The sequence below is a fragment of the Vidua macroura genome, chromosome 4, assembly GCF_024509145.1.
Source record: "Vidua macroura isolate BioBank_ID:100142 chromosome 4, ASM2450914v1, whole genome shotgun sequence".
NCBI classification, from domain to species: domain Eukaryota; kingdom Metazoa; phylum Chordata; class Aves; order Passeriformes; family Viduidae; genus Vidua; species Vidua macroura.
In genome coordinates this window covers 1378732-1391040 of record NC_071574.1, presented here as the reverse complement: position 1 = coordinate 1391040, position 12309 = coordinate 1378732, and the positions used below count along the sequence as shown (strand labels likewise).

Below are 12309 nucleotides of genomic sequence, written 5' to 3'. Positions count from 1 at the left end.
TACAAGTAAATTTCTTTCTTTCTTTCTTTCTTTTCTCAGAGATTTCCTGAACCACATTCAGAGTAGAACCTGGGAGATCCAGCACCCCCATTTGCATGAAATAATACCACTGTGAGGAATTTAGTATCTGACACAACATCGTGGAGTAACTGCAAAGACTCACACAAAATGGCGGTGTGACCCCACAGTCCGACACAAAACGGTGGCATTACCCCATGGTCTGCCACAAAATGATGGAGTGACCCCACAGTCCGTCACAACATGGAGAAGTGACCCCAGAGCCTGAAACAAAATGGCCGAGTGACCCCACAGCCTGACACAAAATGGCGCTCTGCCCCCACAGCCTGACACAAAATGGCGCTCTGCCCCCACAGCCTCACACAAAATGGCGCTGTGCCCCCACAGCCTGACACAAAATGGCAGTGGCCCCACAGCCTCACACAAAATGGCGCTCTGCCCCCACAGCCTCACACAAAATGGCGCTCTGCCCCCACAGCCTCACACAAAATGGCAGTGGCCCCACAGCCTCACACAAAATGGCGCTCTGCCCCCACAGCCTCACACAAAATGGCGCTGTGACCCCACAGCCTCACACAAAATGGTGCTGTGCCCCCACAGCCTCACACAAAATGGCGCTGTGACCCCACAGCCTCACACAAAATGGTGCTGTGCCCCCACAGCCCGACACAAAATGGTGCTGTGACCCCACAGCCTCACACAAAATGGCGCTGTGACCCCACAGCCTCACACAAAATGGCGCTGTGACCCCACAGACTGACACAAACTGGCGCTGTGACCCCACAGCCTCACACAAAATGGCGCTGTGACCCCACAGCCTCACACAAAATGGCGCTGTGACCCCACAGCCTGACACAAAATGGCGCTGTGACCCCACAGCCTCACACAAAATGGCGCTGTGACCTCACAGACTGACACAAACTGGCGCTGTGACCCCACAGCCTCACACAAAATGGCGCTGTGACCCCACAGCCTGACACAAAATGGCGCTGTGCCCCCACAACAGACCATTTCCCTGGCTTGCCCTCACCCAGCATGGCAGACCGACACCCCCACCTTCCCCTGCCCTTGCCCAAGGTGTCGGCTGCTCGGGGCTCGCCGGATCCCAGGGTGTTGCCTCCATACCTTTCTCCTATTTCTTCTCCTTTTTTTCTCCTACCATCTTCTCCAAATACATTGTACACCAAACTAAACAATCCCAGGCAATGCCTTAATAAGTGCCCTGTTGTGTCTGGATAAATCAAAGTTTGGCCAAGTTAAAGTTCACCAAGTTCAGGTTTGTGAAGTGCTTTCCTTTGGGTGGTGTTTAAAATTTGCCGAGTACCTCAGTGTGCCTTCATGCTCTGAAATTTGCAAGTCTGGCTGAGTCTGGCTGAGCTTCACACCCGCGCAGCCATCCCCTCCCATCTCCCTGCATGACCCACAGGGAAGGACTGACAATTCTGCTTTATTCACCATTCTCTGCCTTCCACTCCTCTTTACCTGTAGCTGTGGAACAGTGTTTTGTCTCCACATTTATGTCAAACTAAGTAACAACAACACAACAATAATAATAACAATATGTTTGGTAATAAAACTTTAAAAGTCACTGATGATTGAAGTTAAAATTATCTTTAAGTTAAAATTATGATTAAGTTAAAATTATCTTACCATTAGAAGATTGTTTGTGAAGAGCTTTAAAACAAAACTGAGAAAGCCTGGAAAAGACAGCATTCTTCTGAAGAGCAGGCTGGCCCCCTGAAGGTGTGGGTGTCTCTAAGACCAGACCACAGTATGTCCAACCTGCCTTTTCCTTGTGCCCTCACGGAGGCTGGAGAAGGCTTGAGACAACCTGAAATAAGTAAATGCTCCCCGCTGTCTGTCCCTACCCAGCCTTTCTCCAGGTCTCTTTTCCAGTGTTTGCCTATCAAACCCTCCCCGAGAGTTGGCATGTAACATATCTGCAGATGTGAAATGCTGCTGGGAGAGTGCATGAGCCACTGGGAGCTCAGCAAACAGAGTGGGGCTTGAGAGCTACACAGCATCCCCATGAGCCAGAGACCACTGTGCTGCTGCAGTGACACAACAAGTGGTGTGAGAGAGCAGACGCGGAGCATTTCAGCAAAACATTCAGGAACGCAGCTAAATTGCGCCTGTTTTCTACCCCACTCGAAAGCCAACTTTGGCCCCCTATTAGATCAAAATATCAGATTCACTGGAAATGTACTCCCACCGGGTACTCTACAAACACTTACTCTCGTGGCACATTTATTTAACACACAGAGAACTGATCCACTGTTCTGCCTTGCAATGGTTACTTTCAAGGACTCCCATTCTGCCTGAGAGAGAACAGATATAAATAATTATAGAATAAAATGTTGTCAGAGAATAATGTTCTCTGGCTGCTTTGGTCCAATGAAAGCCAAAGCCACCATAAAACTTTCAGGGAAAAGGGCAATAATTAATTCTACGAGGATAACACTCTATCACACTGCTGCTATTATGCCACAATAAATTAAAATACCTGAGTCTCTCTGTATACAGTTTAACTTATATACCTAATTTTCGCCTTTTAAAAATTACCTTGGAAAATTAAATGTATCTCCTCAAAGGTATGAATTTTATAGATCACATTTTAGAGTATAATATCTCAATATGTTATTCTCATTTCTTTTAAGGACATCAATGGCACATTTTTTTTAAAAAGTGAGAATTTAGAGAACGTCCGAGTTCCTGATTACTCACTGGATAGTGTGGATATGAAGAAAAGCTAGACAGATTTCTAAGGAATTAATTAGTCATCTTAAGGACCACACAGCGTGAAAAATAACAGTGACAATATTAAACACTTCTGTAGAAACACACCATTCTTTTGCAATTATTATTTACATGCAATTCTCCAAGTTCATTTCTGTGTCCTCCCCAGTATATTCATTCCAGAAGTAACTCTAAGAGCTGCCTGACTTGTTTCTGTGTTTTGTTAATGGCAGCGATATTCTGCTTTACATCTTTTAGTATGAAATTTGCTGGGGTTTGGCAGCATGTACCTGCAGTTAGCTGCCTTTTGAAAAGGTCAGGGGTTGCTGGAGTGCTGGACAGCTGTATTTCATTCAGATTTCTGTGTGCACTGATTTTAGGAATGCTCAGTTTTTTAGCCATAATCCATTTATATAAATGTAATTTCTGAGTTAAGTGACACACTGCTGAAAAGCAGGCTTATCTGAAATTTTACCAAAACACGTTGTAGCCACTCAACAAACGAATCATCAATTTTACTTAACATAATTCATCTTCATCTATGTGTGTGTGCATTTTATCAATTACCACAGATCACCACAAACGTGCAGCCAGTCTGTGCATCCATCATCCATGCAGACACCTTGGAAAAGGGCAAACTTTGAAGCATGTCTCAAATGATATATGTATTGCGAGAAGAAATTCTGTTTCAGAAGCAAAATGTCATAAAACATCCCTGCACCAAAAATAATAGTAATGAAACAGTTTACTTGAGTTTGTTTAAAACAAACTAGGCCAAAATTGCTATTTGGATGCAAAAAAAGAGGCAGACCGCTTTTATGAATGCCATAAAAATAAACTATTTTAATAGGTACATAAATAAAAGGTTTAAAGTAGAATTTTTCCCCCAAACATCAAGATGGCCTAGCTTCTGTACAGAAACTGAACAATATTCATGGGACTCCTAAATTAAATAAACCCTTTGTTACATTCAAAACCACTGAAGGCAAATACATAAAGCAGTGACGCACCTGAACTGTTCTCCTTCCTCATCCTAGCAGTGTATACAGTATTTCCTTGGTTTACAGTACTCTGAGGATATGAATCTGTTAAATAAACTCTGAATGACAGGGTGGAAATAAAATTTTAAAAGTCAACATTAAAAGAACCCAAACAACCCTGGCACCCACAGGGGTACCTTGCATCAGCCAGGAAATTCTAATGGAAGAGAAATAAGGATTGCGCTGTAAAATAAATTATCTATTTTACATATTGTTGTATAGTTATCTTAAAGTGTTTAAATATTACATTCACTTTGGTGATGTGTTTTTGTCTATGCCTGTAATAAATTACAGGAGGCGTGTGCTCGCTGTTCATGTGTTTTTTACTGCAAATGGGGGGAGCTCAGCACATCTAGGAAATGTTAAAAATATTTCAGATTTAGTTAAGATGGACAAAATCTAATTTAAAGCAGCTTTCCTCCTATCATGCCCCCTCCCCAGCACCTCTACGAAGTTACCTGATGGCTTCAGTTTTTCTGTGTTGTATCAAAACATATCATAGGCTGATGACTAACGCTTACTGACACACAGAGATTCTCGGGTTTTGTTTCTCCTTCCTCCCTCTGAGCTATCTGTCAGTTTGAGAACATCTGCCATTAATACCTCCATGCTCTCCAAAGATTCCAGCTAATTAAGGCAAGGAACTATCATTTGTCCATCAAAGCTACGTTTCCTGAAACAAGATGCTATCACTGTTGTTATCTGGAATGTGTCTGGTGATGGGTGAGGACCACTCATCCTGTGGAGGAGAAAGTCTGTCACATGGTCACTCAGAGTGCTAAGGTATCTTGTGCTGGTGAAATCAGACACAAAATTAAAAGATGACAACTTTCATTTGTAGTGCAGAACTGGCATTTCTAGTCCATTCCATCAGAAGTTCAAGAAGTAGGGCCAGGCTGACTCAAGCCTGGCCAAGGAGCCTGCTTAGAGTTTACCCACCAGCAAGACGTGACCGGCAGTGAAACGACTGCCCCTTTTTCCGATTTGCTTTCTTCTTCTTCTTGATCTTCTTCTGCTTATTTGCACCTTTGCTTTTGTCTGATTTCTTTTTCTTTTCGTCCTCCTTAAACCACGGCCCCCAGACTCCTCCGTTGAGCTTGGGGTTACTGCGAGGGTCCTTGGGCGGGTAGCGGACGGGGACCGCGGTCTTGTTGAACTGCGAGAGCCTCCGCAGCAGCTGCTTCACCACCTCCGGGTGCCTGGCAGACAGGTCCACGCGCTCGTAGGGGTCGGCCGTGATGTTGAAGAGCCACACGGTTTTCCCGGCCGACCAGGAGACGCGCTCGTTGTGCCAGCGGTTGGGACCCGCGTTGCTGAAGGCCTGCGGAGGCACCCAGTCGCTGTAGCCCGGGTTTCCCGTCAGCAGTTTCCAGTGATTCACTCTGATGGCAGACTGGATGGCAGTGTTCCAGATCCCGTAGCCAGCGGCCCAGGAGCCGTTCTTGGCTTTGGTGTAGATCGGGTCGATGTTGTGCAGGATGTCCACCCGCGGGGAACGCCTGCCCTCGCTGATGGTCTCCCACACGTCGTAGCCATCCAGCTGGATGTCTTCATCGATCTGCCCCTCCGCCAGCGTGATCAGCGTGGGGAACCAGTCTGTGATGTGCACCAGCTCCTTGCATACAGACCCTTTGTTTTTCAGAAGGGGGCTGTGCACGAACCCGACAGCGCGGATGCCTCCTTCCCAATAGGTGCCTTTGCTTCCTCGAAGCGGCCAGTTACTGCCTCCGGCCATTGGTTGCCCACCGTTATCAGAAGAATAAATGATAATGCTGTTCTCGTAGTAGCCATACTTCCTCAGAGCGAGGGTCACGTTGTTTATGGCCTCATCCAAGCAGGCCAGCATGGCCGCGTACCGCCGTCTGTTGATGTTGTTTATCGAGCGATAATGCTCAAAATACCTTCCTGGTGCCTGAAGAGGCGAATGGACAGCTTGGTAGGCAATATACAGGAATATGGGTTTCCTGGGGTTATGAGAAGCCAGGATCTGCTGCACTTTCTGCGTGTACATCTGCGTGGAGTAGATGCCGTTGTCGTGGTCCCAGGCGGCGTTGTTGTTCTCGTACAGGTCGTAGCCGCATATCCCGGGGCTGTCGCACTTGAAGTGGGTGTAGTAGTCGCCGCTGCCCAGGAGCGAGCCGAAGAAGGAGTCGAACCCCCTCTGCGTGGGCATGCACTCCCTGCGGTAGAACCCCAGGTGCCACTTGCCCACCATGTGCGTGGAGTACCCAGCCTCCTTGAGCTTCTGAGGTAGCGTGACGTTATCCAGAGGTAAGCAGTTGGGCTGCGTCGGCCGGATGATGGAGTGCTGCAGTCCCGTGTGGATCTGGTACCTGGAGGTGGGAGGAGACAGGCATCAGCTGGTGGAGGAAATGCTCAGGTGTACGGACACCTTAACCCTAGCAGAAAATATCCCTATGCATGCCAAAGCCTTCTCTGGAAATATTGCAGAATGCCTGTGTGTGCTGCTTTCAGAAACCAGCTTGGTCACACCATCAAATCTGTCCTTGCCTCACTGAGGGATGAAACCTTTCCCTCCAAGATCCGAGCTACTCAAAATACCTACATATACAGGAGCACAGATACTTTGAGGCACCCTTCTTTCCTCCACATGTCTCCATTTAACAATGGCTATAGAAAATTATGTGGATAAATACAATTTTTACAGTGCCTCGTAATTTGCTAGTGGTGAACGTATCTACAGCATATAAAAATGCTGGGCTTTGAGCGTGTAAGAGCAGTATGTTTAAAGGATGGGATAATAAATTCTGCAGTGCACTACAGGCTATGTGTAAAGAATACATATGGCCTCCATATGATGAGAAAATGAATCCAGCACAGGCAGCAGTAAGTATCAAAAATGAAGGGCAAATGTATTTATACCAGTTTGACACTAAAAAAAGAGAATGTGCTGGCAGATAGTAGACCAAAGACAACTTCTCCCTGAGTGTAAGAATAGGTTCAATTCTCAGCCATGCGTAGAACAGCCAGGTCCACCAGTACTGCATATCTCCCCCCAAACCGGTTCTTATTAATTTGTGGTAGCAGGAGCTGGGGCTTCTTGACACATTCTGCTGGTGTTGCCAATCTGATTGGCCTCCTGAGCAGTCTACAAAATTAAAACCATTAGGCTCTGCCTGTCCATAAATAACTGAAAGCCTGCTTTCATATGAGGGCTTCCTGGCCAAGATCTCCGAAGGCGCCATAGCTGTCTTTAATGGCTGGCAATGCGTATGGATTGTGCAACTCCCATTTAATTCTGGAGCTAATTTCCCTGGACCCAGAAGCTCCGGTCTCACTAACTGCCTGCAGAAGCTCTGGGTGTTGTGCTGCTCTGGACCCAGTGTGCTGCAGGGCTGCTGCTGCACTCTGCCCCCCCGGCCCCTCTGCCCAGCATTGTCTCTGGGACCAGGCTGGGGACCTGGAGCCCTGCCACCCAATTGTCCCCAAACTCACAGGCTGGTGCTGACAACGCAGGAGATGCTGCAGGAGAGAGCTAAAACACACCCTGGAAAATATGGGTTTCCGGGATCTGCACTTCGCTTTTGTAGAAGAAATGACACACACACACACACAAGTGCCACATCCTTCCCATGGTTCAGCTGCAATATTCTCCTCTTGAAACAGATAAACTACAACCAGGAAAGCCATGCAGTGCCCCATACTTCAGCTCATTCCATATTTGGGAATCCTCAGGGAACTGTGTCCACAAGGCATTTCATTTCCTTCCCCTTCTCTTTCCTCCGCCTTGTTAAATCCTTTCAGAAAATTCCCATTTTTTGATCCAACTGGAAAAGTTCTTGTCCCCTCTCGGCTATTTTAGTCTACAGTTTCTGCTTTCTTCACTCTGACAGCCTCCTTGATCACAGCGTCAGGTCCCAGTCCCAGCTGGGCCGTTCCTCCAAAATAAGCTGACTTTGCTGGAAGTCAGGATTTTCTCTGAAGGGACCTAGCTGGATCCTTCCACCACCCTTCTCCTCTGAAAACTGAGAAGCTGGGCCTGAGGGGAACAGGCCACAGAATCTGTAAAACACTGCAAAGCAATCTTCCTCTTGTAGGCAAATGTCTACACAGAAAGCACGATAGTCACACAATGTTAATTCCCACCAAGAATTCCTAACGCACCAGGCAGTCTCCCCAACGAGGGCTTTCCAACTAGAGATCCAAGCAAGAAATTCCTACACTGTTGATCTGACAAATACTGAACCAAAAGCCTCAGTCACAGAGGCATTCAGCAGTGCATCTTGTTTCAGCAGTGCCCTCAGGAAGTGATTCAATATGCTGGTAACACTGCACATATAACATACATCCATCTGCATGCACATCTATTGCCTGCTGCTGCCTCTTTGCAGGAGATTTTGGTGTGTTTCCCAGATGTGTGTGCATCTGTGTGCTATTTTTGGCATGGCTGTGCTTTGGAATATACCTATAGGCACACAGACAAAGAGACACATTTTTATACTCGTATGTGTAAAGAAGAAGTCTGCAACCAATACATTTTAAAGCAAAATATTTCAAGTGTAGAAATGCTTCAAAGAAATATCAACCTCTGATTATCAGAAGACTGTTCGCTATGACAAAAAAGGTCAAGATTTGTACACTTTCCTGCACCATATGCCTTTCTAATTGATCCATTATGTGCCAACATTACTTTTTCAGAAAAAGCATTTCATTTTCAAAGGACTTGCAGGGCATTCATAGAAAAGCAAAGCAATCTGAGCAAACAACAGTGATGAGATGGAAGCAAATGGCACTAACAGTGAAGTGTCTCAAAACAAGTGCTTTGAAACGGTTTCTAGACTGCACAAGAGGGAAAAAAAACCCAACAAAAACAACAGAACCAGGCAAAACACAAAGGGATTAGGAGGCAGATGTTGATTTTGAGGGTGTTCTCTAGCAGATACAATCATGAGCTCACCAACTGCCACAAAATGTGAGATACATCCTACATATTTCATGGCTTCCACTTTTTAGAATAAATTGGCTGAATGTAATCCCAAATGCAGAAAGCAAGTTAGGACTGTGAATAGTCTGGAATTCATTATTAGAATTTCAGCACTAGTAACCAGTCAAATCTAAGCAAATGCTGACAGGCCACAGAATCTAATTTCATCGTTTTTTAGACTTTGACCTTTGTGGGCATTATTTACATATAGGCCATTAACTGCTAAGAGTCTGTATAAAGAGCAGGGGTTCAAGACTTGGGAACACTTTAGATGCATGTGCTATGCTCTCCTTCTCCCTGCTCCTCCGAGATTCTGGACCATAGATGTCTCCTTTAGAATACCTGAAATTTGCAATTTGCAGAACAAGGAACCAAGTAAAATCTGTGTGAAATGCTCAGCTAATAAGAAGCATATTGAAAATTAATTTCTCCTTACTATACAGGGATGGCTCTTTGTGCATTTTCTCCTCTTGTTTTTGTTTTCCTGGTGTGTTGTTCAGATGTTCACAGTAAACCCACTGTGGTAAGTGCTGCAGCCAAGGCAGATGCTCGGTGCTGGCTCACTGACACACTGAGCTGTTTTCTTGTTTGTAGGGGAAACTTTAAAGCAATGGCCTCCCTCTGGGAGCATCCCGATGACTTCATTGCCCTTTGCTTCTTGGATGCTCACAGAAATATTTCAGAGGGTTCTTAAAATAAATAAATAAGCAAATAAAACTCTCCTCCTGAGTGTGAGCTCATGACACCCCTTTCCAACACGAGCTCCCTTCCTGTTTTAATTTAGCCACAAAGCTCAGGCAGTGGCTTCACACCACTCCAGTCTCAAGGTGCAGAGGCCACTAAGCTGCTGAAGGTGAACTGCACACTGAGGTGCAGGAGTGTTATGGATGTAAACCACCAGAGGCACGCTGAAGTCAGCGAGACCTGAGCTTGAGGAATGTGGTAACACTGGGAGGCTTCGTTTCCCCCTTCTGATGCCCTCAGCAGTGCTGCATTGGTTTCCAGCTCTCACTGCAGAGCAGCAGGTCAGCGACAGAATCTTTGCACACTTTTGCTGCTGTTCCCCCGCAGCACAGAGCAGGGCTGGGGGCCTGTGGAGGGAAAGGGATTCTCCTGGCACGCCCCACATTCCCTGCTCAGCCTCACACAAATGAGGGCCAAACCAGCTTTCCTGAACAAACCTTTCCCTGAGGAGTTTTCTATTGAGTGTTTTCCCCCTTCAGTTCAGGGTGGGTTCTGCACCATGCTGAGGAAGAAGCCGGGATGTTTCTAATTTTGCAATGTGCATGTAGAACACTATTGATTTCAAGCTCTCACAATTTTCAAATACTGCATTAATTGTCTTCAAACTGACATTCTTTTAAGGCTCACTGTAGATTAACAAAGAAGCTCAGTTGGAAGTTTCTAATTTCAGGAACTTTTGCTAGCATAGCTCTAGTTAGTACATGTGGAAAATATATTTTTATTATGCTTGCATAGCTCAGGAGATGTTGAAAAAAAAATCTCAATTTTAAAAATAATAAACTCTAGCTTAGGATTTAGAAAAGGATACTTTAAATTAAAAAACCCACGTTTGACAGCAATTGTACAGAGAGTGACAGCACTGAGGTCTGCATGCTACATAAATTAAAGGGATCATTATTGATGATTGTGCATTTCCCTGTTAAAAATAATGAATTACAACAAGTAGATACCAGTCAAGAACATCAATTTAGGGGTTACTAAAGACCAGTCTTTGACATCTTATCTGAAACTATCTGTATAACAGATAGTTATACAGATAAACAGCTAAAATAGATACAACAGCTAAAACAGAGGAATTCCAGGTGAGTAAAAAACAGAGAAATATGTGATTTTGGGGGCGCTCAGTCCTCAGAGGTACCAGTTGCTGGGGGAGGAAAAACCCCAAGATCCCACTTGTCACCAGCAAATCATCAGAGGCAGGACACAATCACCAGTGAGAGAAGCCAGATACAACAAAGACATTTTTATGGTGGACTGAGGCTTTAGCATGGAGGCCACAAGCCCCACATGTTTGAAAAAGCTGTCACTTTGGGCAGGGATGTTCACTCTGAGTCATCTCAAAGCTGTTTTCAGCTCTGTAGGGAGCAGTTCAGGAGCTCTCCCCTGAGAGCCAAAGCAGCAGAGGCACCTCGGCACCCCTCAGGGCAGTTTGGTACCTGCTCTGGACAAGAGCAGGTTAAGCTAAGTCCCATCTACCGCATTTCTTCAGTGTTTACAGTCTATGGCAACTGTGTGTAATCCCATGGGATACACTTCTAAATAGAAGTTTTCATGCAACACAGGGTCTATCCCAAGGAGCCCTGAGCCTACACTAGGTAAGTGTGTACATTACAGTTTTCAAAAACAGCAGAAAAATACAATTTCTATATTGAATCTATCATTCATTATCTATCATTTAACCATTTTTATCTTCTAGCTTACGACTTTGGGAATTTGAGAAAGGTGGATTATGAGTGGAAATGGATCAGAGAAGAAAATGCAACATTAAAAACGAAATACAAACTCCAAACCTTCACAGATTTTCACTGTGTCAGCCCACACAAATCAAACCTGAAGTGTTCACTCAGACATACACACATTTATTTCATCCTCAGCTCTATTCCTTGAATTTTTATGTGCTTATAAATCAGACTGAAAAAAGCATCTACTTCTAAACTAAGTGTTTACATAAAAAAAATCTAACTCATGTTATTTACTGTTTTATCACTCTGGCAACGTCAATGCATATATGTCATTTGGAAGATTCTGTATCTTGCCCTACTTTCAAGTTTTTCATTGTTGTTTTTAAATCAGTTAAGAATCTTCCATCCAATTCAGGAAAAGAAAAATAAAGTAGCAATTTCCTTGCAGACTAATAATGTTATCAGTGTTTCTCCCATGACCCTTCTCCAAGGACTCAGAGGAGCTGAGACATCCTTGTTTCACCAAATGCCATTTGGATTTTGATGCATGAACTCAACCTCAGAATCATTTTGAAATTCTGATCTCACACCAGCCTTGCCCTCTGGCCATTTAAATAACGTCCTTACACCCGATATTGTTTATATTGCGAAAGGGATTTTTATCACCTGGCACCTGTAATTGCTTGAAAACTGGGGAACCATGCCACAAAAAGCTGTTCTCCATAGCTCTCTATTCCAACAGTTTTACATCTCCAGGATATGCACCAGATCCTCTCTCTTTCATCTTCCCAACTCCTGCAGATGAAACTGGCACCCCAGGAGCGAGGCAGAGCTCAGTGAACAGCAGGAAAGCAACTGTTGTCTCCAGAGTTGTGAGCTCTAAAGGAAAACTATCTGACCGTGGGACCAAGCTGGGAGGGAAAAGGAACAGAAAGCTTCATCTGCGTTTCCTCAGGGCTACTCTCCCTGGTTCCAGAAGCTTGAACTTTAAATCACCCTCCAAATTAAGCTGCAATTAGTATTTTCATACACTAATTGCAAATTTTCCACCAAACATTATCAAACGGGCAGCTTATCTGCTACCAACCTTTCCTGTCACTGAGGCAATTTATCTGCTCCGATGGGAGGACAGCAAGGAGAAGGG

General features: G+C 44.9%; 2 protein-coding genes across 7 annotated transcripts in view; both read right to left on the bottom strand.

Moving 5' to 3' along the window:
- CAMK2D (calcium/calmodulin dependent protein kinase II delta) overlaps window positions 1-465 on the bottom strand; it is a 201776-nt gene extending 201311 nt beyond the window's left edge. For all 3 annotated transcript variants that reach the window (XM_053975118.1, XM_053975120.1, XM_053975117.1), the window contains exon 1: window positions 433-465. The gene's annotated coding sequence lies outside the window, so the exon portion shown is untranslated. The remainder of the gene's footprint in view (window positions 1-432) is intronic.
- Window positions 466-3568: 3103 nt separating this feature from the next.
- ARSJ (arylsulfatase family member J) overlaps window positions 3569-12309 on the bottom strand; it is a 152679-nt gene continuing 143938 nt past the window's right edge. For 2 of the 4 annotated variants that reach the window (XM_053975729.1, XM_053975728.1), the window contains exon 2: window positions 3569-6127. In XM_053975729.1, the coding sequence (XP_053831704.1) occupies window positions 4726-6127 (1402 nt within the window). In that variant the 3' untranslated portion in view covers window positions 3569-4725. The remainder of the gene's footprint in view (window positions 6128-12309) is intronic. The other 2 variants (XR_008436767.1, XR_008436766.1) reach the window with 1 other exon arrangement.